Below are 27,768 nucleotides of genomic sequence, written 5' to 3'. Positions count from 1 at the left end.
TCCAGCCAAGGCATTAATGTCGCGTCAGCTATGTATTCTCTACCCCTAGGTGTCCCCAGTAGAGGTAATGATGGTGCATATGGAAGTGTTGCTTTCGTTAAGTAAAGGCTCCTCTTGTAACATCTATGCGCCAGTCCGATGTGCATTTGCGTTGGTCGGGGAATATTTGCCAACGGGTGAAACAGTCTGCAGATCTGATTCTGCGTCCAGGTTTCTGTGTCTGTCGCAGTGTCCATGAGATTTTTCCCACTTAGCCACTTCGTCACCCATTGCAATTGCGCGGCCAAGTAGTAAAGTTCCAGGTTGGGTACTGCCAACCCCCCACTTTCCGGGGGCGCATACAGTTTCTGTAGCGCAATGCGGGGGCGCCTTGCGTTCCAAATCTGGCCTCGGATTAACCCCTCCAGTTCTCTAAATAACCGAACCGGTACTTATACAGGGAGATTCGCAAAGTGGTACAGGAGCCTAGGCAGCACTATCATTTTCGTCAATGTGACGCGGCTCATCACATTCAGCGGCAGCGTCCTCCAGAATTGCATCTGCGTTTTGATAGAGGAAATGGCTCTAACTAGATTACCTTCCAGCAAATCTCTTGGGGATCGATATATATATATACACCTAGGTACCGGAACGTGGTTGGATACCAATTTAGTGCAGCCCCATTAATTACTATATCTACCTCTGCCACATCTGCGCGGAAAGAATAGGCGCCCGACTTGGACCAGTTTACCCTAAGACCTGATATTGCCTCAAAGCTACTAAATAGTGCTGAGATCCCCGGCGGTACAGTGTGTAAGTCTCTTATGTATAATAACAAATCGTCGGCATATAGTGATACCGCGTGTACTCCGTCATTTAAAGGGATGCCCCAATCCTCGCCATCCCCACGAAGGAGAGCGGCCAATGGTTCCAGAGCTAGGGAAAAGAGCAGTGGCGACAGGGGGCATCCCTGCCTAGTGCCTCGTCTCACCCTAATCTCCTCCGACAGCAGCTTGCCCGTACGAACTCTCACTGTTGGGCGTTGGTACAACAATTGCAGCAACTGTAGATATTCATCACCTAGATCGAATTTGCGCAGGACCGCTGCTAGATAAGGCCATTCCAACGAGTCAAATGCCTTTTCCAGATCTAATATCAGGCATCCGGATCGAGGCCAGGTCCCCGTTGCATACCTCTGAACTCTAAACAGCCTGCGGATATTATATGAAGTGCTTCTATTAGGAACAAACCCGTTCTGATCCTCATGTACCAGAGACGGCACAAACGGGGCTATACGTCTAGCAAGAGTGGAGGCCAAGATCTTGTAGTCTGTATTTAACAGAGCTAACGGGCGATATGAGCCTAATGCTACCTGGTTTCTGCCAGGTTTTAGTAATGAGACGAGCGTGGCCTCATTTTGTGTGGGTGTGAGAGTCGCACAGTCTAGCGCCGCCCCATACACACGCAGCAGTTCTGGTATTAGCACGTCCGAGTATGCCTTGTAGAACTCGGCCGGCAGTCCTTCTGGGCCTGGTGTTTTGCCATTGGATAGTGCATAAATGCTATCTCTTATTTCATCCGATTGTAGAGGGGCGCTCAAGTCCTCTCTCTGCTGATCTGTTAGCTGCGGCATGGTTGCAGTTGCTAGGAAGTCCTGTACTTCGGCGGCCGTGGCTACCGAGTAGGACCTATACACTGCAGCGTAGTGTTCCACAAAGGTGCTATGTATGTCGTTCTGGGCATACACTTCCAGCCCTTGTATTGTTTGTAGTGCCGTCACAGGTGTCGTCTTATCATCCTGGCATATCAGCCACATCAGCAATCTACCCAGCTTATCACCCACATGGTGTGTGCGCGCAGAGTGTGCCGCGTAGTTTGAGTTACGAAGCCAATCCAGCAATCCCAAGTGTTCTACCCTGAGGTCTTCTAGTGGCACCGCGTTACCTGCCAGCGCTGTACCCTTCTCTCGGAGCAATACATTTTCCAGTCGTGTCAGATCCGCCTCCAGTTGCCTCCGCATGCCCGCCTGTGCTCCCAGGCAACTCGCCCTGACAACAACTTTGAATGCATCCCACTCTATCTGAGGGGTCGTGGCCGTGCCGGTATTATCCTCGAAGTATTGCGCAACCGTAGCCGCTAACAGATTATGGAAAGGTGCATCTAATAACAGGTCCGGCTGTAATCGCCAGGTCGGAACTGGTGGGCGTGTTTGTTCCCAGAGTAGCTCTATTATATGTGGATTGTGGTCGGAGTGTGTCCTGCCCATGTAGTAAGTCGCCGATATGTGAGGGAGTAATGTAGCTGTGAGCATGTATCTATCGAGGCGTACATGTAAGTCATGAGCCCCAGAATAATAGGAGTATATCCTGTCCTGGGGGTGCTGGTGCCTTCAAGCGTGTCAGACGCCACTGCGTTGCCCAATTAGTCAGTGCCTTCATGGCCAGATGTGTGCTGGTGCCTGGGAGGAGCAGGAATGAGTGATCAAGTGAGATGTCAAGCACACTGTTGTAATCGCCCCCTAATAACATTGGGATGTCATGCCATTGTGCCAGGAGAAGGGATATCTTATCAAAAAATACAGCCTGGTCTGTGTTTGAGGCATATAGCGATGCAATCACTATATCTCAGCCATCCAGTGTACCCTTAAGTATCACATATCGCCCCTCCGGGTCTATCAGTGACTGCGTAACTTGAAGAGGAACCCCCGATCTCACCCATATTAACGCACCTCGCGCATAAGCTAAATACCCCGTAGCAAATAACTGCCCTCGCCATCGGCGACGCAATTGTTGTGTCTCCGCTGTAGTCATGTGCGTTTCCTGCAATGAAGCTATTTGCGCGCCATGTCTGGTGAGGTATGAATAAATCTGATATCTACGTGATGGTGTGTGCAGCCACCTCACATTCCACGTACCTATCTTAACTGTAGACATAACCCCTACGACATGTCCAGCCAGCATGCTCTAGTAGCAGCCCTACCAACTCCCACAAGAAGCACAACAGTATTCAGCGCTCCCCAGCCTGCACACTAAATGTTCTCGCCTGATGGAGACATTGCGCAGTACCACACAGAACCTTCAACATCATATAAAGAACACAATTACATAAAAATGCAAACGTTACTAATACCAAAAGGGCAAAAATGCAAACGGCAATCGCCCAAACGTCCGATTGGAAATAACAGTCAAATCAATCCAGGGAGGTGCACGTCGTGGTACTCTACTGGAATGCCAAAAAATCAACAAGAGAGGAAGGGATCTACTCTACTGGAATGTCCACAGTTTTTACTTCTGTTCCCCCAGAGGCTCCCCGGCAGCCGGCAAATTAGCCACGGGAGCAAAGCAGGCCACCTACTATCTCACAGAGGCACTCCTCCAGTGAAGGCGTCCGTGCATTAGCCCTCCACCGCTGTTGTGTATGTTCGAAACCCAGTGGAGCCCCATTCACCTCCGCACTAACAATCCCCGCAAACAGACCCACCCAGGCCCCCGCGCCTCCCCTTACAATGACTCACATTCCATTCCCTGGCTTACCCCCATCAAGTCCCCCAGATACCTCAACGCACTTATCAGCTGCGGGCTGAGTTCTGTAATGTTCAGATAAGGAGATCCGCCGTCTGTGGGGTGACATCCGGTTGTTCAACTGAGTCCTGTGATTCCGGTATTCCATATATCTGCTCATCATCGCTGGATAAATCCCTCTGACTGGAGCCAGATACACTACCCACTGTCATCGAGCCGCCGATCTCCGCCGCCGCCTGCAGGGCGTCTCTCTGTCCACTCAGAATCAACTCTGGGAGGGGCCCCATAGGCGGTGGCATTGGCCCCCTTCTTCCCTTGGGCCTGCGGCGACGAAGCGGATCCCTCCGTTTTGGCTGCTGCGCCGCTGCATCGCCATCTCGAGATCCCCCTCCCGCAAATGCGTCCAACCAGTTCCCCGCCTCCTCGGGTGTATCAAAAAAGTGTGTTTTGTCGTTGGCGACCACTCGCAGGCGGGCCGGGAATAACAGGGAGTACTTAAATTCCTTTTGCCGGTGACGTCGTTTCACTGTCAGAAATGAAAGTCGCTGCCGCTGCACACGTATAGTATAATCCTGAAAGAACATTATCTTATGATTGTCAATTTGGATCTCCTGTAGCTTCCGGGCCTCCTGCAATATGGAGTCTCGATCTCGATACTTTAGCACTCGAAGAAGCAGGGGCCGCGGACCCGATCCCGCAGGGGGGGGCCTCGCCGGATCCCTATGAGCGCGTTCTATGACGAAGTGCGGCGAAAGAGATCCCTCTGGCAACAGCTCCCTGAGCCAAGCCTCCACATGCAGCGCCGGCTCTCTCCCTTCCCAGCGTTCCGGAACCCCCACCACTCGTACATTGTTGCGTCGCGCTCGACCTTCGGAGTCTTCGGCTCTGCTCTCCAGGAATTCCACACGGCGCAGCAAGTCCTGTATATGCTTGCATCACCTGTGGTTTGACTTCAGTGAGCGTGGATTCCATGGCTGTGGTGCGATCCGTCAACTTCCGGTGATCCGCATGTAAGTGGGTGAGTTCTATGGCCACCTTGTCTATTTTAGATTCCAAGGAGGTTCGGGTCTGAGCCATAGTTTCTTCCAACCGCTCCACAGCCGCGAGTACCGCATCCAGTTTGTTCACCGTCTGATCCGGGTTTCCCTTCTTCGCCATCTTGGACTTCGTTGACGGCGGCAGAGTCTGCGCGCCCCCCGCTCCGATCCGCGCCCGGGTGCCTCCCGACATCAGCCGCAGAGGTAGCGCACCCCGGTAATCCTACACCTAATGTGGTCTCACCGCACTGTCCCTCCAACTCGGCTGGGATTACAGACCACAGTATATGTGTAGCGAATTATGCTGCTCCGCTGGCCAAGTGATCCTGCCGATCTTTTACCAGGGGCCACTCAGCCGATCAAGTCAATGACTCTCAGACAGCCATCGACAATCCCCAGATCTCAGACAGGACACATCCTCTTGGTGGGCCATATATGTTGTAAGTCACCTCATTCCAGCGCCATCGCCACCCACGCAGGTCGTCTCACAGCCCCCCGGCGTTGTGGCTATCTCCAACAGCGCACAGACGGCAGCTCCAGAAAATCAGGGGAATTGCCAAAGGTCAGTCCGGGCAACACGTCTCCAGCTCTGCCGCCTCAAAGTTCGGGGGTCACGGATTCCAGCGGTAGCCTCACGAATACACCGGTCTCACTTCTGCCGAGATCACTGCAACTCTGGGACTCCCCCCCAATATTTTCTCCACACTCAGTTCCCCGCCTTCAGTGCGCCCAGCAGTAGACAGGCTCGGATCTCAGCAGTGGCGGCAGGCAGGGCATCCAACCAGGATCTCCGATAGGGCACCAGACGACCAGCCGCCGGACAGCAGCCACCCCCGCGTCAACTGCTGCTCCTCCTTTGTGGCTGTGCCACCTTCAATAGCCTCAAGGGCGGAGCGCCACCATGCTGTCCCCCGCTGAGCGTGAGGCCTCTCCAATCCCAACGTGTGCAGCAGGCCACAGGCCAGCCAGTTTTCACCACTTCGCTTCTGGCCAATTCGTCGAGATCATACCCCCCCCACCGATGGCAGCCGGGGGGGGTCCTCATGGATGACAACAAGGGTCTCTGTCTCTCAGCCTTCTGTGGCCGGCACGACAATTCTAGCGCCTCGCACTAGGAAGGGCGCTGCGAGTGGCGTAGGAGAGGCAGCCCCCACCGCCACATCCAGCAAAAGCCTGCTCCCGCCAGAGGCACCCAGCAACCCCAGTCGGGCTCCCGGGCATGCAGAAGCAGCTGCGACTTAAATGGGCAACAGTGCCTCAGCGTTTCCAGCGAGGCGAAGGCGGCACCAGTTCGGGTGGTCCCCGCTTAATATCACCTGTCCACTCCCGGCCCGCCGCTTGTAGGAAGAGTTCCGGCGCGGGACAGCCAGGGGTCCCTGCCTGTTCCTCAATTGCTGTGTTGGCTCCCTAATTCTGCCATTAGAGCCCTCGCCGATGAAGGGGAAGGGCCGTAGCAGATGTCCCCAATCCCAGTCTTCCCTGAGCCAAGCCTCCACACACAGCGCCGGCTCTCTCCCTTCCCAGCGTTCCGGAACCCCCACCACTCGTACATTGTTGCGTCACGCTCGACCTTCGGAGTCTTTGGCTCTGTTCTCCAGGAATTCCACCCGGCGCAGCAAGTCCTGTATATGCTTATCGGACTGCATCACCTGTGGTTTGACTTCAGTGAGTGTGGATTCCAAAGCTGTGGTGCGATCCATCAATTTCCGGTGATCCGCATGTAAGTGGGTGAGGCCTATGGGCACCTTGTCTATTTTAGATTCCAAGGAGGTTCGGGTCTGAGCCATAGTTTCTTCCAACCGCTCCACAGCCGCGAGTACCGCATCCAGTTTGTTCACCGTCTGATCCGGGTTTCCCTGCTTCGCCATCTTGGACTTAGTTGACGGCGGCAGAGTCTGCGCGCCCCCCCGCTCCGGTTCCCGCCCGGGTGCCTCCCGACATCAGCCGCAGAGGTAGCGCACCCCGGTAATCCACACACCTAATGTGGTCTCACCGCACTGTCCCTCCAACTTGGCTGGGATTACAGTCCACAGTATATGTGTAGCGAATTATGCTGCTCCGCTGACCAAGTGATCCTGCCGATCTTTCACCAGGGGCCACTCAGCCGATCAAGTCAATGACTCTCAGATGGCCATCCACAATCCCCAGATCTCAGACAGGACACATCCTCTTGGTGGGCCATATATGTTGTAAGTCACCTCATTCCAGCACCATCGCCACCCACGCAGGTCGTCTCACAGCCCCCCGGCGTTGTGGGTATCTCCAACAGCGCACAGACGGCAGCTCCAGAAAATCAGGGAAATTGCCAAAGGCCAGTCCGGGCAACACGTCTCCAGCTCTGCCGCCTCAAAGGTCTGGGGGTCACGGATTCCAGCGGTAGCCTCACGAATATCCCGGTCTCACTTCTGCCGAGATCACTGCAGCTCGGGGACTCCCCCCCCAATATATTCGCCACACTCAGTTCCCCGCCTTCAGTGCGCCCAGCAGTAGACAGGCTCTGATCTCAGCAGCGGCGGCAGGCAGGGCATCCAACCGGGATCTCCGATAGGGAACCAGACGACCAGCCGCCGGACAGCAGCCACCCCCACGTCAACCGCTGCTTCTCCTTCACGGCTGTGCCGCCTTCAATAGCCTCAAGGGCGGAGCGCCACCATGCTGTCCCCCGCTGAGCGCGAGGCCTCTCCAATCCCAACGTGTGCAGCAGGCCACAGGCCAGCCAGTTTTCACCACTTCGCCTCTGGCCAATTCGTCGAGATCATACCCCCCCCGGATGGCAGCGGGGGGGGGCTCCTCATGGATGACAGCAAGGGTCTCAGTCCCTCAGCCTTGTGTGGCCGGCACAACAATTCTAGTGCCTCGCACTAGGAAGGGCGCTGCGAGTGGCGTAGGAGAGGCAGCCCCCACCGCCGCATCCAGCAAAAGACTGCTCCCGCCGGAGGCACCCAGCAACCCCAGTCGGGCTCCCGGGCATGCAGAAGCAGCTGCGACTTAAATGGGCAACAGCGCCTCAGCGTTTCCAGCGAGGCGAAGGCGGCACCAGTTCGGGCGGTCCCCGCTTAATATCACCTGTCCACTCCGGGCCCGCCGCTTGTAGGAAGAGCTCCGGCGCGGGACAGCCAGGGGTCCCAGGCCTGTTCCTCGATTGCTGTGTTGGCTCCCTAATTCTGCCATTAGAGCCCTCACCGATGAAGGGGAAGGGCCGTAGCAGATGTCCCCAATCCCAGTCTTCCCTGAGCTGCCCACGAGTCGCGGCCCCATGGGCGGGGACCAGCCGTGGGCTCCCGTACTCCGCCTCGCCTGTTCTGTATCCCCCAGCCAGGCAGGTCACTCACGGGGCAGCCTCGGTGCGGCGGTCCGGGTCCGGGCGGGGCAGGGACTTCAGCGGAGGTGCAGGATGTTCCCGCACAGGCACCAGTTCGTTCTGGTGTCCACCGGAGCGTTGTAGACAGAGCTTTGTGCCTGGCAAGGGGAGCCTCCGGCAGAGCCTTACACCAACACGTCCGCAGCCATTGCCGCCGTAGCCACGCCCCGCGAATGTTTCTATTGATAGTGTGGTATACATTTCTAGTGTTGCTATGATTGTAGACTTTACAATGACCGCCTGGACTGTGTTCCTTGATGCCTTTGGTAAGTGTAAAATTGCTAAGGGTGTCTCTGAGTGATCTGGCTCTGAAATATGTAATACTGGGTTTTTCTCCAATCTCATGACCAATGATGGGGTCCCATCTGAGGATGTCCCAATTTTTGGATAAGATTTGCCTCACTTGATTTGAACTGTTGTTGTTAGTAAGTATGATTTTGGATGAGGGTTTGTCTTGGACATCCAGTCTGCTGTCAAAAAGGAGGTCTTCTCTATTGTCCCCTTTCATGCAAATGATTGCCTTTGAAGAACCAACTGAGGGTAACCCTGAATCTCTGGAACATCACCTTGTGTTCGCTGAGGTATGCCGCCTCATTTTACAATTTTTTCTTGGCCTCTTAGCATTCCCACTGTATGGGACTTACTGGTGGTAACAAGAGGGGTAGTTGGCCCCAAGCAAATCCTTATGGGCCAACTACCCCTCCTGTTATCTCCAGTAATTCCCACACAGCAGGATTGCTGAGTTCTGATAGCAGGCCATGTCCCCTACTTCACCAGTCTGCAAACGTGCCTCCTGGCATGCTCTAGGTTGGGGAATTAAGTTCCCTTGCCTCTTGAAGGTCCCTGGGGGCCAACTAGCCCTACTGTTACCTCTAATAAACCCACACCGCTAGATGGCTGATAGGTGGTCAGAGGCCACTCTCCCTTTCTCCATCACTCTTCAAACACACCTCCTGGTGTACTGCTGCTTGGGGTATAACGTTTGCTTTACTCCTGAGGCCCTCAGGAGGCAAGGGGACCTCATCACCTTCACCCCTCCAGCAGTGGCGGTCCATGAATCTTTATGAATTTAGCCCTGGGGATGTGGCAGTCCCTGGGGCTATGGAGGGGGGGGCGCGCAGCCCCCTGCATTTAAGATAATTAGCCCTGGGGAGGTGGCAGACCCTTGGGCTGCGCCCCCCACAATTTATTTTAGGCAAAAAAGCCCCGGGAGGTGGCAGTCCTCCGCATCTCAATTCATGATTGGCCCCCTTGCCCGCCCACCCTGTGGCTTAAAGAAAACAAAGCACAGGAGCCTGACCGTAGTTTAAAAAAAAGCTGCCAGATTCACGTATCCACCCCGAATCCCGCCAATATTTATTTTAAAAAATGCTTTCTTTGGCCCTGTGGGGTCCCTGTGAGACCCCCTGAGCAGGCCTAGGGAGTCAGAGTGTTTCTACCCTGCCCCCTTTTCTTGTTTTTTTAGGTTATTTTTACCTTTACCTTTTTTATCTTTACCCTTTTCATCTTGTGACTCTCCGAGTCACAAGATGGCTGCCAACACTTATGGGTTTGAAGTGTTGGCAGCCAATCAGATTGCAGGCACGAGATCGGAAGGGTTTGCAGATCCTCCGCGTCCCCAGTTGTATATCTGAGAGATGTTTACACTTCTCAGGCACTACCGAACGGATTTACACCATTTAACAAAAAGAGTGTTTTCTGAACCGAAAGCTACCTTTATGCCAAATTTGGTGTAATCCCATTCAGCAGTTTGGGCTGTAGCCGTGTCTAAAGTTTCCCATGTAATTTAACATAGAGAAAACGTGTTTTGTGACCCCCCTTTTTCTCGGCCCTCGCTTTATGAATCACCCCAAAATTTTCAACACACCAGCTGAAGTGAGTGGGCCATTACTTAAAAAAATTTCACGAACATTTGTCAAATGGTGCAAAAGAGATTGGCATAGTAAAATACACTTTTTGAATAGAAACAAGGTCCTAACTATAACTACCTACTGGCAACCGCCAGTAGGTAATATTTACACACATATATATGCCGGTAGGTAATATATACACACATATGTACTTCCCTAAGATATACTTACATTTTCATTGTAACGGCATGCATAGTAAAGGTATAAGCATGGTAAAAAATTGCATGGTAAAGGCATGCGTGGTAAAGGCATATATGTGGTATTCTAGGCTTGGTAAAGGTATGGCAATGACTGTGTTGGATTTGCTGTTTCCCATATCAGAACACTCATGTTACTCCTACATTGCAGCTCTTGTCTTTGGTACCGTTACAGTACAGCACTTGGCAATTTCTTTTTAACCCTTCTGACAGTGTGTAGGCTAGCATATCCTCCTATAATGTAAAATAAAAAGAACTATTTGTTGTTCTAATGCACCCTTACCATACCTATGCTTACAGCATTGACAAAGGCATATCTGATTTTATGAGATCAGGGCATCTGGCCTCCAGTCAGTCCCTATGCTCAGTTCTTGTGCCTCTTTAAATATTTGCACTTTACTTTTTAAGCAAATTCCCCTTGCTTTGTAGTACAATAGAGGACTGCATTAACTTCTTTGACTGGAGTAAAAGCTGGGTATAGGGCCTGTTTATGGTTAGCCCCTTTCCCCAATCTCTAACCTTTTGACATGTATTTCCATTAAAATGTCATTGAAGTTTATAAATCTCGACTCCTGTATTCCTTGATATATCACAGAGGAATTGTTATCTACCATCAAGACCGCAATGTTATAATGTATCTATGTCAGAACCCTGTTCAGGTGTGCTGAGGATGGGATCTAGAGAGCTGTAGGCGTACCAGGCAGTGACACACATACTTTGGTAGCATATCTATCCGGCACTGACAGCTAGAGGCGTAGATGACTGATCACATACTAATGGGGAACATCCCATGGCAAGAAAGTGTTTAATGCCTTGAGCAGAAGTTCTTTTAACTAACAGCCCTCTCTGAGATGGAGGTGCCCTGAGGAAACCATAGGGTCTTCTTGTTGGCACTGCAGGGAAGAGAGAGGAACACAGAGAAGAAAGGCAGATGTGTCAAATGCAATTTTTTACATGATATCCCTGTTTTCTTTCTAAAAAACTGAGCAAGACATTGGTTTCAACTTCATAGAACTGCAGATTTGCTCTCACCATTCTCGCAACTGTCATCTTAAAATAATACAGAAACACAGAATAAAGAAGGGAACACCAATTGCTTGGTGTTATTATTTTTTTTAATCAGGTGTTGTTGACTGTTCAGACTGATTACCTAGGGGGCATGTAGAATTGTAACACTTATTTATTGCATTACAAATTACTTTTCATGCTCTGGCAAAACATTACCTCTTCATTTCTCTCATCTTTCTTGTTGCTCCTGCTGCTGCAGCTCAATCACAAAGAAGAAGACCCCGTCACTTATATCAATCAAGACATTCGTCAGGTAGGAGAGCAACTTCAGATTCTATCATCAGCAATGACTGAGCTCAAGAGGTATTGCCCTTCTACCATTTGATGGCCTACCCACAGATATGGCCACAGATTATGTGTGATGTTGTGCATCTGAGAATGCTTGCCTGGTGCCCAGTACATTATGCAGGCAATTAGTCCTCACTTTTTGAACTGAGCCTATATATTTTAACCAGTACACAAACATGGTTAAAGGATGCATTTTGTTGACCTGTGTTTGGGCTTTCAGCTCTGGAAGGCTACAATGATTCACAGAGTCAACAGTGAAGGAAGGTTGGTTGAAGGGGGTCTCATTTGTATCTAAAACACACAATATCATGAAAAGGAGCTCCTCTAGTAAATATTTCTCATTTGAACATTTTGACCCTCCTTACAGATTCTGTTCTAATCCTGGTTCAGGTATAAATCGAAATGTATGGATCAAGGTTGCAACTCATGCTGAAATTCTTCACCAGGTGATATTTCCCTGATTAAATTTCAACAGGTGGCTGTTTAAGTTTTTAAGTTGTGGCATCCTGAGGGGTTCTTCAACACAAATACAGACCCGCACACATGCATACTCATGCACTCCATCACCCATCTATTCAGAAGCACACAAGCATGCATACTCACAATCTTACACCCACCCACGCACAAGCACAAACACATGCACATACTTATTCCCACCCATTCGCAGGCACACACGTGCTCATTCACATATATCAAATCTCTAGCACATGCGCAGAAATACTCACACATGCCTTTATACATACACATGCACAGCAAAACAATCAATACATTAATTACCTGCTGGGCTATTGTGGTGATGATGGTACGGCAAAGATGGCAGCATGAGAAAGTGGCAAGAGGTAGAATGCATGATGGGCCAGGAAGGATCTGAAGACTTAAGACAGGCAGCAGAAACTGGGCAATCCTGTTTCCACCTCTTATTGGTTAACCTTACCGAGCATCAGCCAAAAAAAAGGTTGAACTTCCGTAACTCATCACAGGATGGAGGGGTGTTCGTGAGATCCCACATTATTCTGCGACGAATTTGGAAAGGGTAGTTTGTAGCTTCCTTGATTGGAAGTCAGTTCTGGAACTTCAGGGCTTAAACCTAAAGCTCACAGGACAGACAATGGTCAGTGACACCAACACTTGTGAATAGGGGGAGGTTCTTCACAGGGCTTTGCCAGGTTGATGATGTCCCTTCCCTGCCCTCAGGGCCATGAAACCTTTAACCCAGCAAGCCTTGGCTGAGTGACAACTTTGCCACAATGCATCAGAAGCCTCTAGTTGCCTGATATTGACATGATGAGTGTCAAGGGTCAGTTTAGCAGACACACATCATAAATTCGAACAATTAGCAGGGTGGATGCCCAGACACCTGTTATATTATCCCACCACTGTTTGAAGCATATCGTTGAAAGTATGTTGATTCGAAGGGTTGCATGCGTGGGAGGTATTTCTGTATTGTACCTGATGCCTAGACTTGTGGTCTTATTGTGTTACATAACATCATACCTTAGTATATAGTGAGAGGTAAGATGTTTAACTTAATATGATCACTGTGCCTTTGGTGGTTGTAAGGGTTAGGAAATGCTGGATCACTTACATGGGTGGTGCATTGATGTTGTGCTTAGTTAGCAGAGGCTTCTCATACAATTTCATGGTGAAAGTGTTGATGAGCTATGAAGTGAGCAAATTATAGATAGCTGAATATGCCCCAATGCCTAACAGACGGGGGTTCTATTTCTAGAATTGGCATGATCCTCACTTATGTGGCATCCATGGCCTAGTGTTGAAAGTGAATGGCAATTTTTGATGTGTAGGGGGGCCTTCATCAAATTTTGGGAAACACAAATTCTTTATGGCCTCTCAGACCTCCAGATGGTCTTTAAGGCATCTTGTCTTTAACAGGACAGTTTCATTGTTTTTATGCCTGAGTAGAGGAGCAGGTGGTACAGATCACTTCTTTCTTTTAGAAAGGGAATATAATTTAGGTTCACTGGATGAAGGAAAAACTCTTGCCAAAGATGATTCCAGTGCAATGCAGAACGTTTTGAAAGTTGCACGCTTGGCTGTTGATATCCAGATAAGTGCTTAGAAGACTGGTGAGATATGTTGAGTCCATTAACAAAATGTAGGTAAGGCGCGACAATATCCCCGTAGCTTGGTGCCTCTATGGAACACCTTGTTAAGGAAACATACATTGAAGAGTTTGCATGGTGTAGAAAGCCCTTCTTGTGATATGGTTTACTTATGTGGGTAATGCAGAAATAATAAGAAGCATCAAAGATATGACATGGTGTAGAAAAGCATTTCCTGTGACTTGGGCTCACTGGTGCACCGTTAAAGGCTGAAGTTCATGTTCACTTTCAGGTTTTTTTTCAAACAGTATTTCATTGAAGTTTAAATGAGATCACATGCTGCTGTACAAATAATACAGTGTTCACCAAGAGCCTGTATGTTGCTTCAAGAAAATCAGTTCAGCAATGCCCAGTTTAACCATTCCATACCCTAACCAAACCACCCCACTGTTCCTTCAGAATTGCAAGGTTAAGTATTGCCATATATACTATGTAAATATAAATAATTTCAACCTAGAGCATTTGCTCCCCATGAAATCTGTAGAGAGTTGCAAGAATCCACTTAATAAAAACGTCTGGACCTCCCAATACTTCCCTCAAATAAAATAAATAAAGGCAGAGCTCTCTATTTTATATAGAAAGAAAGAAATGGAAAATCCCTTGCATGAAAAGTCAAGTATGGTTTTGCAGATGTTATCAAATCTGTAACTTTTCCTTTTTTAAATTAAAAGAGTGCTGCTTCATGTCCAAAATATTTCAGATGCATCCTTAACACTGAGTCATTTTTTGTGTTGGAGGCTATTAATTTATTGGGATGGTAATATGACCGTACCCTGAGTGTCCAAAACTGTTATAAAGACCATATTTTTTGGCCCTTGAATCATACTAATCCAGCAAGCACGAAGAGGCCTAGGCCCATCCCAGAACCATTTTTTTTTTACGTGGAGGTAAACACAAAGCCTTCCTTCATGAAGGGTGTTGGACTATCAGCCATACCCTAGGATATTCGCCTAAAATGACTAAAATGCTGTATGAAGGTTTGTGAATCAATAGTTTGACCAGACGTTTTTCTCTGTGTCAGGGAGAGGAGACTCTACTGATACCTCTCATGTTAAGTTCCACTGTAATGTGGCCCCTCTGAACTGTTTAGCGCAAGTCAAGTATGAATTTCTATGTGGTACGAGTCTGGTTATATGAAGAAAATAGATACATTTTGGATTACCCTGGTTTATCGTGGCACAAGATGGGTGATGATACATTTTTCCCAGACAGTCGAAGTCTATTGACTGCAATCATGAGGCTGGGAGGTAGAGATAAAGCAGTAAAGTGAGGGAGGATGAAGGCAGGCCTGACTTCAAGAATTCAACAAGGACCCTATTAGTACAAAGCTTCTGTTTAGTTCTTCCAGTGCACTGCTATTTAGTAGCTGGTTGTGGTGAGGGAAGGGTCTGTAGATTCTGATGTTCAAGGTGAGGAAGTTTCCCTGCTGTCTATTTTTTGATTACTGCTTCACGGAAGCTGTTGATAGTCAAGTGCAGAGATCTCATGCTTGATTGTGCCCTGATTTTTAATTCTCCTGTTAAGAACTAGCACCAAAGCTACCTGCTGTCTGAGCAATCACTTTGCTGAATGGGGCAGTGTCTGAGGAAGAGCCACATTTTTTCCAGATAAGATGTTTTTGTTACTTTAGCTTTTTGTGGGTTTGGCCAGAGACATTTCTGGTCTTCTTGTAGTAAAGTGAGAAAGGCCCATTGGGGCTGGGGCTTGACACTGTAAAAAAATGAAAATTTGGTCAACATGTCTCCTCCGTTGGTTGATTTGTTTATCAGCCCTTTTGGCTATTTATGTAAATGACGTGGTTTTTGTGTATGCTTAACCTGGGGTTACCAGTTATGATGGGGCGGGTACCATTTAGCCTACACTTTGCTTTTGATACATTCAGTTAATGAGCCTTATTTAATCTAATTTCTACAGATGTTGTTAGCAGCATGGAACTTGTTTGTATCTGCAAGCATTAGTTGTTTGTATCTGCAAGCATTAGTGACCTTGGTCAATATTGTTTAATGTATATTTTTGTTCCCCTTTTATTGAACTTCACATTATTGTATTTGTGTGCAATGCAGTATGCACTTGATTGCAACAGGGTAGTTAAGCCCTTTGTTTGTGTTCACATTTTTTATGATTATTACACTTGAGTATAAGGACCAGACATACAAACATTTTTTGTCATGGTTGCACCACTTTTGTGGCACATCCATGACACAAAATTCCAGTTGATATTTACAAAGTCACGCAAGAGGCGTTTTGCGCTGTCTTTAGTGATTTGCACTGCATTGAGTTACATTTCTTTTTGAAAGGCTTTCCATGGGTGGAATGTGGGTGTTCCAATGCATTCACTCATTGATTTCATGCAATCCCAGATTTACAAAGGTTTGTAAACTTGGAACTGCATGAAATTACTGCGCCTCTCAGAGGATGGCGTAAGAAGGAGAAACACCTTTTTTCCTCCCTCTTATTTTTCGAGAGATTTTATCCATTACTGTACAAAAATGATTATATATATATATTCACTGAAAAAAACATGGGTTTCAGGGACGTTGTAGTTCGAAATTAGCATTTAAAAAAAGTTTAAAATTCACTGAAAAAACTATAGGCTTCAGGGACATCAGTGATGTCATTTGAGATGTCATCAGTGATGTTACTGACCATGTCATGAATGATGTAATATGTGATGTCATCAGCGGTGCATCTCGGGGGCACGAGTTATAGTTAGCTCAACTAACTATAATGGCAAATTTCTCTGGTTTTGTAAGAGTGAAATGTCCAACTAACTATAAAGTCCATGAAACCTGTTTTTTTCAGTGAATTTCTAAGGTTTTTTAAATTCTAATTTCTAACTATAACGTCCCTGAAACCTATGTTTTTTTTAGTGAATTTCAAAGTTTTTTTAAATGCTAATTTCTAACTATAATGTCCCTGAAACCTATGATTTTTTCATTAAATTTTGAAGGTTTTTTAAATGAAATGTTTTAACTGTGCTTATGAAGGTAGGACATGTGCAGAAAGAGGCAGAAAGAAGCAAGAGAAATGCAGAAAGAGGCAACAGAGGTTCAGAAAGAGGAAGAAAGGTACAGAAAAAATAGAACACAGGTTCAGAAACAGACCTTGTTGCAAAGTCATCCTGTGCCCTGGGCACCTCCCAACTTTTTGCTGACTGGTGCTGGTGGTAACTGACTCTGACTGACCCTGGGCTCTGCCTAACCCGGCCCGGAGCCAGTGCTATGCTGAAAGACACTTAGAATACAGTGAAAACACCTACATACACTAGGGTACACTATGGGTTGGGTTGCCCCTGTGATTGGCATGCCCTCTCTTGTAAGGCCTTAGTACATGATAGGGCAGGGGGATTAAAACTACCTCTAAGTCCCTAGCATATAATAGGGCATGGCAGTTTACAGGCCAGCAGCCCATTTCTGCACTTGCATGTGTGCACTGCTGAACCTGAGGTCAGTTTAAATGTAGCCCTGTGTGTGTAGAAAGAGGCAAGAGAGGAGCAGAAAGAGGGAAGAAGGGTACAGAAAGAGGCAAGAGAGGTGGAGAAAGAAGCAAGAGAAGTACAGAATGAAGGAACAGAGGTGCAGAAAGAGGCAAGAGGGGTACAGAAAGAGGCAAAAGGGATGCGGAAAGAAGGCGAGAGATGCAGAAAGAAACAAAAGCAGTACAGAAAGAAGGAACAGAGGTGCAGAAAGAGGCAAGAGGGGTGAAGACAGAGGGAAGAAGGGTGCAGAAAGAAGGAACAGGGGTACAGAAAGAGGCAAGAGAGGTGCAGAAAGAGGGAAGATGGGTGCAAAAAGAAGAAACAGGGGTGCAGAAAGAAGCCAGAGGGGTGCGGAAAGAAGGAAGAGGGGTGCAGAAAGAAGCATGAGTGGGACAGAGGTGCAGAAAGAGGCAACAGGGGTGAAGAAAGAGGGAAGAAGGGTGCAGAAAGAAGCATGAGTGGTACAGAAAGAAGCAAGAGAGGTGCAGACAGAAGCAAGAGTAGTGCAGAAAGAAGGAACAGATGTGCAGAAAGAGGCAAGAGAGGTGAAGAAAGAAGGAAGAAAGTTGCACAAAGAAGGAACAGGGGTACAGAAAGAGGCAAGAGAGGTGCAGAAAGATGGAAGATGCGTGCAGAAATAAGGAACAGGGGTACAGAAAGAAGCCAGAGGGGTGAGGAAAGAGGGAAGAGGGGTGCAGAAAGAGGGGTGCAGAAAGAAGCATGAGTGGGACAAAAAGAAGCAAGAGAGGAGCAGAAATAAGTAAGAGTGGCACAGTAAGAAGCAAGAGGTGCAGAAAGAAGCAGCCCATTTCTGCACTTGCATGTGTGCACTGCTGAACCTGAGGTCAGTTTAAAGGTAGCCCTGTGTGTGTAGAAAGAGGCAAGAGAGGAGCAGAAAGAGGGAAGAAGGGTACAGAAAGAGGCAAGAGAGGTGGAGAAAGAAGCAAGAGAAGTACAGAATGAAGGAACAGAGGTGCAGAAAGAGGCAAGAGGGGTACAGAAAGAGGCAAAAGGGATGCTGAAAGAAGGCGAGAGATGCAGAAAGAAACAAAAGCAGTACAGAAAGAAGGAACAGAGGTGCAGAAAGAGGCAAGAGGGGTGGAGACAGAGGGAAGAAGGGTGCAGAAAGAAGCACAAGTGGTACAATACGAAGCAAGAGCGTTGCAGAAGGAAGCAAGAGTAGTGCAGAAAGAAGCAACAGAGGTGCAGAAAGAAGGAAGAGAGGTACAGAAAGAGACACAAAGGGGGCAGGAAGAAGCAAGAGATGTATAGCAAGAAACAAAAGCAGCGCAGAAAGAAGGAAGAGAGGTGCGGAAAGAGGCAACAGGGGTGAGGAAAGAGGGAAGAGGTGTGCAGAAAGAAGCACGAGTGGTGCAGAAACAAGCAAGATGCAGAAAGAAGCAAGAGTAGTGCAGAAAGAACCAACAGTGGTGCAGAAAGCGGCAAGAGGGGTGCAAAAAAAAGGAAGGGAAAGGCAGAAAGAGCAACAAGGGCTCAGAAAGAAGTCAGAGATGTGCAGCAAGAAACAAAAGAAGTGCAGAGTGAAGGAACAGAGGTCCAGAAAGAAGGAACAGGGGTGCCGAATGAGGCAAGAGAGGTGCAGAAAGAAGCAAGAGAAATGCATAAAGAAGCAACAGACATTCAGAAACGGGGAAGTGGGGTGGAGAAAGAGGCAAGAGGGGTACAGAAAGAAATGAGAGGTGCAGAAAGAAACAAAAGCAGTGCAGAAAGAAGGAACAGGTGCAGAAAGAGGCAAGAGGGGTACAGAAGAAAGCAAGAGACATGCAGAAAGAAGCAAGAGAGTTGCAGAAAGAAACAAAAAAGTGCAGAAAGAAGGGACAGATGTGCAGAAAGAGGCAACAGGGGTGAAAAAAGAAGGAAGAGGGGTGCAGAAAGAAGCATGAGTGGGGCAAAAAGAAGCAAGATAGGTGCCGAAAGAAGCAAGAGTAGTGCAGAAAGACGCAACAGAGGTGTAGAAAGAACCAACAGCAGTGCAGAAAGCGGCAAGAGGGGTGCAAAAAGAAGGAAGGGAAATGCAGAAAGACGTCAGAGATGTGCAGCAAGAAACAAAAGCAGTGCAGAGAGAAGGAACAGAGGTGCAGAAAGAAGCAAGAGAGGTGAAGAAAGAGGGAAGAAGGGTACAGAAAGAAGGAACAGGGGTATAGAAAGAGGCAAGAGAGGTGCAGAAAGATGGAAGATGGGTGCAGAAAGAAGGAACAGGGGTACAGAAAGAAGCCAGAGGGGTGCGGAAAGAGGGAAGAGGGGTGCAGAAAGAGGGAAGAGTAGTGAAGAAAGAAGCATGAGTGGTACAGAAAGAAGCAAGAGAGGTGCAGAAAGAAGCAAGAGTAACGCAGAAAGAAGGAACAGAGGTGCAGAAAGAAGCAACAGAGGTGCAGAAAGAGGCAAGAGGGTGCAAAAAGAGGGAAGAGGGATGCAGAAAGAGGCACAAAAGGTACAGAAAGAAGCAAGAAATATGCAGCAAGAAGCAAAAGAAGTGGAGAAAGAAGGAACAGAGTTGCAGAAAGAGACCACAGGGGTGAAGAAAGAGGAAGATGGGTGCAGAAAGGAGCATGAGTGGTGCAGAAAGAAGCAAGAGAGGTGCAGAAAGAAGCCAGAGAAGTGCATTAAGCAACATAGGTGCAGAAAGAGGCAAGAGAGGTGCAAAAAGAGGGAAGAGGGGTGCAGAAAGAAGCACAAAGAGTGCAGAAAGAAGCAAGAGATGTGCAGCAAGAAACACATGAAGTGCAGAAAGAAGGGACAGAGGTGCAGAAAGAGGCAACGGGGTGAAGAAAGAGGGAAGAGGGGTGCAGAAGGAAGCATGAGTGGTGCAGGAAGAAGCAAGAGAGGTGCAGAAAGAAGAAGGAACAGGGGTACAGAAAGAGGCAAGAGAGGTGCAGAAAGAGGGAAGATGGGTGCAGAAAGAAGAGACAGGGGTGCAGAAAGAAGCCAGAGGGGTGCGGAAAGAAGAAAGAGGGGTGCAGAAAGAAGCATGAGTGGGACAGAGGTGCAGAAAGAGGCAACAGGGGTGAAGAAAGAGGGAAGAGGGGTGCAGAAAGAAGCATGAGTGGTACAGAAAGAAGCAAGAGAGGTGCAGACAGAAGCAAGAGTAGTGCAGAAAGAAGGAACAGAGGTGCAGAAAGAGGCAAGAGAGGTGAAGAAAGAGGGAAGAAGGGTGCACAAAGAAGGAACACGGGTACAGAAAGAGGCACGAGAGGTGCAGAAATAAGGAACAGGGGTACAGAAAGAAGCCAGAGGGGTGCAGAAAGAGTGAAGAGGGGTGCAGAAAGAGGGGTGCAGAAAGAAGCATGAGTGGGACAAAAAGAAGCAAGAGAGGAGCATAAATAAGAGTGGCACAGAAAGAAGCAAGAGGTGCAGAAAGAAGCAACAGAGGTGCAGAAAGAGGCAAGAGGGTGTAAAAAGAGGGACTAGAGATGGAGAAAGAGGCACAAAGGGTGCAGAAAGAAGCAAGAGATACGCAGCAAGAAGCAAAAGAAGTGGAGAAAGATGGAACAGAGGTGCAGAAAGAGGCAAAAGTGGTAAAGAAAGAATGAAGAGGGTTGCAGAAAGAAGCATGAGTGATGCAGAAAGAAGCTAGAGAGGTGTAGAAAGAAGCAAGAGTAGTGCAGAAAGAAGCAACAGAGGTACAGTAAGAGGCAGGAGGGGTGAAAAAAGAAGGAAGAGGAGTGCAGAAAGAGGCACAAAGGGTGCAGAAAGAAGCAAGAAATATGCAGCAAGAAGCAAAAGAAGTGGAGAAAGAAGGAACAGAGTTGCAGAAAGAGGCAACAGGGGTGAAGAAAGAGGAAGATGGGTGCAGAAATGAGCATGAGTGGTGCAGAAAGAAGCAAGAGAGGTGCAGAAAGAAGCAAGAGAAGTGCATTAAGAAGCAGCATAGGTGCAGAAAGAGGCAAGAGCGGTGCAAAAAGAAGGAAAAGGGGTGCAGAAAGAGGCACAAAGGGTGCAGAAAGAAGCAAGAGATACGCAGCAAGAAGCAAAAGAAGTGGAGAAAGATGGAACAGAGGTGCAGAAAGAGGCAAAAGGGGTAAAGAAAGAATGAAGAGGGTTGCAGAAAGAAGCATGAGTGATGCAGAAAGAAGCTAGAGAGGTGTAGAAAGAAGCAAGAGTAGTGCATAGAGAAGCAACAGAGGTACAGTAAGAGGCAGGAGGGGTGAAAAAAGAAGGAAGAGAAGTGCAGAAAGAGGCACAAAGGGTACAGAAAGAAGCAAGAAATATGCAGCAAGAAGCAAAAGAAGTGGAGAAAGAAGGAACAGAGTTGCAGAAAGAGGCAACAGGGGTGAAGAAAGAGGAGGATGGGTGCAGAAATGAGCATGAGTGGTGCAGAAAGAAGCAAGAGAGGTGCAGAAAGAAGCAAGAGAAGTGCATTGAGAAGCAACATAGGTGCAGAAAGAGGCAAGAGCCGTGCAAAAAGAAGGAAAAGGGGTGCAGAAAGAGGCACAAAGGGTGCAGAAAGAAGCAAGAGATGTGCAGCAAGAAACAAATGAAGTGCAGGACGAAGGGACAGAGGTGCAGAAAGAGGCAACAGGGGTGAAGAAAGAGGGAAGAGGGGTGCAGAAGGACGCATGAGTGGTGCAGAAAGAAGCAAGAGAGGTGCAGAAAGAAGCAAGAGTAGTGCAGAAAGAAGGACCAGAGGTGCAGAAAGAGGCAAGAGAGGTGAAGAAAGAGGGAAGAAGGGTGCATAAAGAAGGAACAGGGGTACAGAAAGAGGCAATAGAGGTGTAGAAAGAGGGGAGATAGGTGCAGAAAGAAGAAACAGGGGTGCAGAAAGAAGCCAGAGGGGTGCGGAAAGAAGGAAGAGGGGTGCAGAAAGAAGCATGATTGGGAGAGAAAGAAGCAAGAGAGGTGCAGACAGAAGCAAGAGTAGTGCAGAAAGAAGGAACAGAGGTGCAGAAAGAGGCAAGAGAGGTGAAGAAAGTGGGAAGAAGGGTGCACAAAGAAGGAACAGAGGTACAGAAAGAGGCAAGAGAGGTGCAGAAAGAGGGAAGAGGGGTGCAGAAAGAGGGAAGAGGGGTGCAGAAAGAAGCATGAGTGGGACAAAAAGAAGCAAGAGAGGTGCAGAAATAAGTAAGAGTGGCATAGAAAGAAGCAAGAGGTGCAGAAAGGAGCAACAGAGGTGCAGAAAGAGGCAAGAGGGTGCAAAAAGAGGGACGAGGGATGCAGAAAGAGGCAGAATCAAGAGCTATGCAGCAAGAAGCAAAAGAAGTGGAGAAAGAAGGAACAGAGGTGCAGAAAGAGCTAACAGTGGTAAAGAAAGAAGGAAGAGGGTTGCAGAAAGAAGCACGAGTGGTGCAGAAAGAAGCTAGAGAGGTGTAGAAAGAAGCAAGAGTAGTGCAGAAAGAAGCAACAGAGGTGCAGTAAGAGGCAGGAGGGGTGCAAAAAGAAGGAAGAGGAGTGCAGAAAGAGGCACGAGCGGTGCAGAAAGAAGCAAGAAACAAAAAAAGTGCAGAAAGAAGGAATGTAGGTGCAGAAAGAGGCAAGAGAGGTGAAGAAACAGGGAAGAAGGGTGCAGAAAAAAGGAACAGGGGTGTAGAAAGAGGCAAGAGAGGGGCAGAAATAGGGGCGAAGAGTGCAGAAAGAAGGAACAGGGGTGCAGAAAGAAACAAGAGGGGTGCAGAATAAGGGAAGAGGGGTGCAGAAAGAGGAAAGAGGGGTGCAGAAAGAAGCATGCGAGCAAGACCACTGACTCATTGTCAGTGAAATTGCTCACCCACCCTCGCAGCTCCATCATTAAGTGAGGCCTCCCCCGAGCCCCCACACTCTTGAGTGTAGGTGTTCGAGGCCCTCCTCCACCCGCAGGTTATACCTGCACCTCATCCCTGGTGGTCCAGTGGACCTCTGTCTCCTTCTCTTGCTGCACTTTTTCCTCTCCTGCTCCATTTTACTCGTTTTTTCACCCTCATTTTATCTCTCCCTTTTACTCTCCTTCTATCTCAGTCCCCAACTTTTCTTGCACTTTTCTGGTTTTATTTCACCCTCTCACACTTTTCTTGCCTGCTTTTCCCTGCTGCTGCTGCCCCCGTGGCCCCTTCCCCCTAGCAAGACCAGAGCGACCGACCCAAGCCATTTCCCCTACCTGCTCCAGCCTCCCAGCTGTCCAGCCCCCCCTGACCCCTACTTAATGGCGCACCGAAGGCAAACCCATCTGCACCTGTCTTCAAACCGGACCGGGACCAGCGCCAGGCACCCAGGACCTCCGTACCACCAATGCTACAACCCAGCGGCACTCCATGCACTCAACTCAGGCCGTAACAACAACTGCAAGCTAGCATCACCAGCTGACACCCATGGATCTTTCAGCTGTCACCGCTGCCGGCACACCTACAGCACCGCCAGGAACACGGACTCAGCACACCCGTCTGCAAAAAAACACCCGAATCGAAGACCCTACAATGCATTCTCCTCAATGTCAGATCACTCCACAAACACCCCACTGAAATCTGGGACCTCCTTGACACCACCACCCCGCACGTAGCATTCATCACCGAAATCTGGACCAACACAACCTCGGGACCGGACATTGTCATCGCAATTTCCCAAGTATACAAGATCTCCAGGAAGGACCGCCCCACCTGCCCGGGAGGAGGAATCACCATCATCCACATATCCAAATGCAGACGAGCCCACAGACGTGATAGAACACCTGCACTTCAAGATACTGGCCAGCCCCACCACCACCCCTGGGCAACCGTCATCTACTGACCCTCATGACCCCGCGGACCATTTGCCAACTCCATCACGGACATCATCTCCCCGCATGTCAATGCATCCCCCAACTACACCCTGATGGTAAACCTCAACTTCCACCTCGACAACCAACTAGACCCCAACACCCCATCCCTCCTGGACAACCTCCACAACATTGGACTTCGCCAGATTGTGACCGAACCCACGCACTCAGCGGGTCACACCCTCGGCCCCCTCTTCACAACAGGAAACTCCCATCGCTTTCAGCCACACCACTGAACTCCAGTGGACAGACCATTGATGCATCCACTTCACCTTTAGAACACCCACCATCCACAAACATCAGCACTTGGACCACAAAAAAACTGAACCAAAATCACTGACGACCAACTCCCCTTTTCACTCAGCAACTCCCCCAACCACCGCTGAACTCTACACAGATAGATCACAGACAGCATCAACACCATAGCCACCCTCAGGAAGAACAACAACACACACGTCAAGAAGGCCAGATGGTTTACCCCGGTACTACGAGAGTCCAGGAGCACCTGCCACCACCTCGAAAGGACCTCACACCGCCCACCACCGGCTCATCAGAAACATGAGGAAAACTGCAATTGAAGACAGAATCTCCACACACGCACACAACAGCAAAGAACTCTTCAACATCATCATGGGGTTCACCCAACCCATCAGCGAGTTGACTGACATTCCCCCCTCACAAGACCTCTGCAACAAACTCAGCACCTTCTTCCACTGCAAAATCAAGAACATCTACGACAACTTCGACAGACAACCAACACGCAGAACTCCCACCAGCCACCCCTGACACCCTGAAGCCAACGATTGACAGCTGGACAGCCCTCACCACCGAAGACACACTGAATATGATGAAGTCAACCCACTCCGGGGCCCCCCATAGACCCCTGCCCACCACATCCTCAACAGAGCCACCGACACCATCGTACTCATGCTTCGCCACACCATCAACCAATCCCTGGAGAACACCTCCTTCCCCGACAACTGGAAACACGCCGAGAGCAACTCCCTACTGAAGAAGCCCTCGGCAGACCCCACGACCTCAAAACTACAGACCCATCTCCCTGCTCCCGTTCCCAGCAAAAGTAATCAAGAAAGCCATCAGGAGCCAACTTGCCACCTTCATCGAAGAGCACAACATCCTCAACCCGTCACAATTTGGCTTCAGAAAAAACCATAGCACAGAAACCTCCCTCCTTGCCTCAACAGACGACATCCGCTCCCTACTGGACAAAGGAGAAACAGTAGCCTTCATCCTCTTTGACCTCTCAGCGGCCTTCAACACGGTATCCCACCGCACCCTCATATGCAGACTCCACGACTCAGGTATCTGGGGCAATGCCCTCGACTGGATCTACTCTTTCCTCTCCGGCAGAACACAGCGAGTCAGACTCCCCCCTTTCCTCTCGGACCCTACACACACCACCTGCTGAGTCCCCCAGGGCTCCTCCCTTAGCCCAACGCTCTTCAAGGTCTACATCCACTCCATTCCAAGAAACATTAGTAAAAAAACTTTTAGATTTACAATGCCAATAGCTCTAACTCTTGCAAATGCGAGACCTATTACATTACAAATGCTTCCTTAACTGGTAGTCACGTTTGCAGAGTGCTGGAGAGAGGGGGTTGGGCCTCCAACCTGCGCTCAGCAATTCCCCTGCATAGGACTTACAGGAGGTATCAAGAGGGCTTCTTGGCCCCCAAAGTCCCTCAGGAGTAAAGAAGACTTCATCCCCCAATCAGTACTGTGCCAGCAGGCTGATTTGCAGAGTGGTGGAGAAAGAGGGGGCGTGGCATCCGAAGACCTCTTAGCAATCCCACTGTGTGGGACTTAGTGGAGGTAACAGGAGGGGTAGTTGGCCCCCAAAGACAATCTTGGGGGCCAACTACCCCCTCCTATTACCTCCAGTAAGTCCCACACAGTAGCATTGCTAAGTTCTCATAGCAGGCCACGCCCCCTTTTCCCACCACTCTGCAAACGCGCTTCCTGTCATGCTCTTGCATGGGGATTAAAGTCCACTTTGCTGCTGGGGGTACTTAGGGGCCAACTAGCCTACCTGATACCTCCAGTATGCCCTAGAGAGTGGCATTGCTGATAGCTGGACACAGGCCACGCTCCCTTTGTCCACCACTCTGCAAACGCACCTCCTGGCGCACTCTTGGTTGGGGGATGAAGTCCCCTTGCCTCCTGAGGGTCCCTGGGGGCCAACTAGCCCTCCAGGTACCTCCATTAAGCCCCACACAGCTGAATTGCTGATAGTGGTCCGAGGCCATGCCCCCTTTTTACACCACTCAGCAAACACGCTTCCTGCTGCACAGCTGCTCGGGGGATGAAGTTTACTTGTGTCCTGAGGTCCTCATCGCCCCGCCAGCAATGCGCCAAGTGGCGTGTTTGCAGAGTTATGTAAAAAGGGGCGTAGCCTCGGACCACCTCTCAGCAATCCCACTGTGTGGGGCTTACTGGAGGTACCTGGTGGGCTAGTTTGCTCCTAAGGACTCTTAGGAATGAAGGGGACTTAATACCCCAACTCAAAACATGCCAAGAGGTGCGTTTGCAGTCTGGTGCAGGGAGGGGGGCGGGGCATCCGGCGACAAGCCGGCTTCTCTTTGTTTTTGTTTTTTAGAAGGAGGGCTGTGTCGCCCCCCTTCTCTTGAAATGTTTAGGGCCATGGGGACCTCATCCCCTAGGGTCTGGCCAGCCTTTTCTGGCATTGCCTCCTTTTTCAATAAAATAATCAAATATTCGGCCACCCTTCCCTGGGCCGCTTCTTGCCCCAAGGACCCCATCCTCCAGGGCCTGGACAGTCTTTACTTTAAAAAAAATTAATATTTGGAGGGCCTCCTTCCTCAGGCCAATTATGGCCCTGGGGACTCCATCCCCTAGTGCCTGCCAGCCTTGGTTTTTTGGGGGAGGAGCCCCCCTCCTGAGGCCAATTATGGCCCCGGGGACCCGATCCCCCGGGGCCAGCCTTCTGTATTTTTTTTTTAATCTAAATAAATTAAAGGGGAGTGGTGCCGAGTGACCCCCCTTCCGGGCCACTTCTGACCCCGGTGCCCCCACCCCCCGAGCAGGCCCTAGCGTTGGGGACTGCGGGGAAGCCCTAATGCCCCTGCGGTTCCTGATGGCTCCCCGCCTCCTGCGGGAGCCGGCATTGCCTTTGGGCAAGGGGAGCTGCTAAACATGCAGCTCCCCTTGCCCAAAAGCAATTCTGGTTTGCTTCGTTGAAGCTAGCGCAGGTTTCCTGCTCTCACTTCAATGAAGCAAAGCAGTGTTTGATATGGCAGGGCGGGAGCCATGCTCCCGCCCTGTCATAGCAAATGGCAATGTCCCAGTTGTGGGCACCCCAATACATTGCAGGAGCCTGCCCTGGGGGGAGGCTGTCCCCAGGGCCATCGAGGGCTCCAGGAGGGGCATCGCGTGGCCCCCCTTTATTAGTGTTTATAGCCCCAGGGAGGTGGTGGTCCACGGGGCTGCTCGGGGGATGAAGTCTACTTGTGTCCTGATGTCCTCAGGACACAAGAGGACTTCATCGCCCCACCAGCAATGCGCCAAGCAGCACATATGCAGACTGGTGTAAAAAGGGGTGTGGCCTCGGACCATCTCTCAGCAATCCCTCTGTGTGGGGCTTACTGGAGGTGCCTGGTAGGCTAGTTAACCCCTAAGGACTCTTAGAAATGAAGTGATGTCATCAGTGATGTAATTTGAGATGTCATGAGTGATGTCACTGACCATGTCATGAATGATGTAATATGTGACGTCATCTGCGGTGCATTGCGGGGGCATGAGTTCTAGTTAGCTTAAGTAACTATAACGGATGAATTTCTCTGGTTTTGTATGAGTTAAATGTCCAAGTCCAACAAACAATAATGTCCCTGAAACCTGTGTTTTTTTCCGCGAATTTTTAAGGTTTTTTAAATGCTATTTCTAACTATAACATCCCTGAAGCCTATGGTTTTTCAGGGAATATATATATCTAGTATTTTGTTAGGATTTGTGCGGCCTCGTCTGAGCCGCGAGAGCGACCCAGTCCTGCTGAAGTGCCACAGGCATTTCAGCTTGAAGGTCAGGTGAGT

At 49.3% G+C, this 27,768-nt stretch overlaps 1 protein-coding gene across 1 annotated transcript in view; it reads left to right on the top strand.

Annotated features, from left to right (window-relative positions):
- Positions 1–27,768, top strand: part of LOC146861822 (uncharacterized) — a 627,622-nt gene that overhangs the window by 553,888 nt on the left and 45,966 nt on the right. Inside the window, exon 9 of the mRNA XM_085643200.1 lies at positions 11,273–11,326. Within this exon, the coding sequence (XP_085499326.1) occupies positions 11,273–11,326 (54 nt within the window). The remainder of the gene's footprint in view (positions 1–11,272; positions 11,327–27,768) is intronic.

Source organism: Triturus cristatus, chromosome 2_2 (assembly GCF_964204655.1).
Source record: "Triturus cristatus chromosome 2_2, aTriCri1.1, whole genome shotgun sequence".
In the NCBI taxonomy this organism is placed as follows: Eukaryota; Metazoa; Chordata; class Amphibia; order Caudata; family Salamandridae; genus Triturus; species Triturus cristatus.
This window is presented reverse-complemented; position numbering and strand designations above follow the sequence as displayed.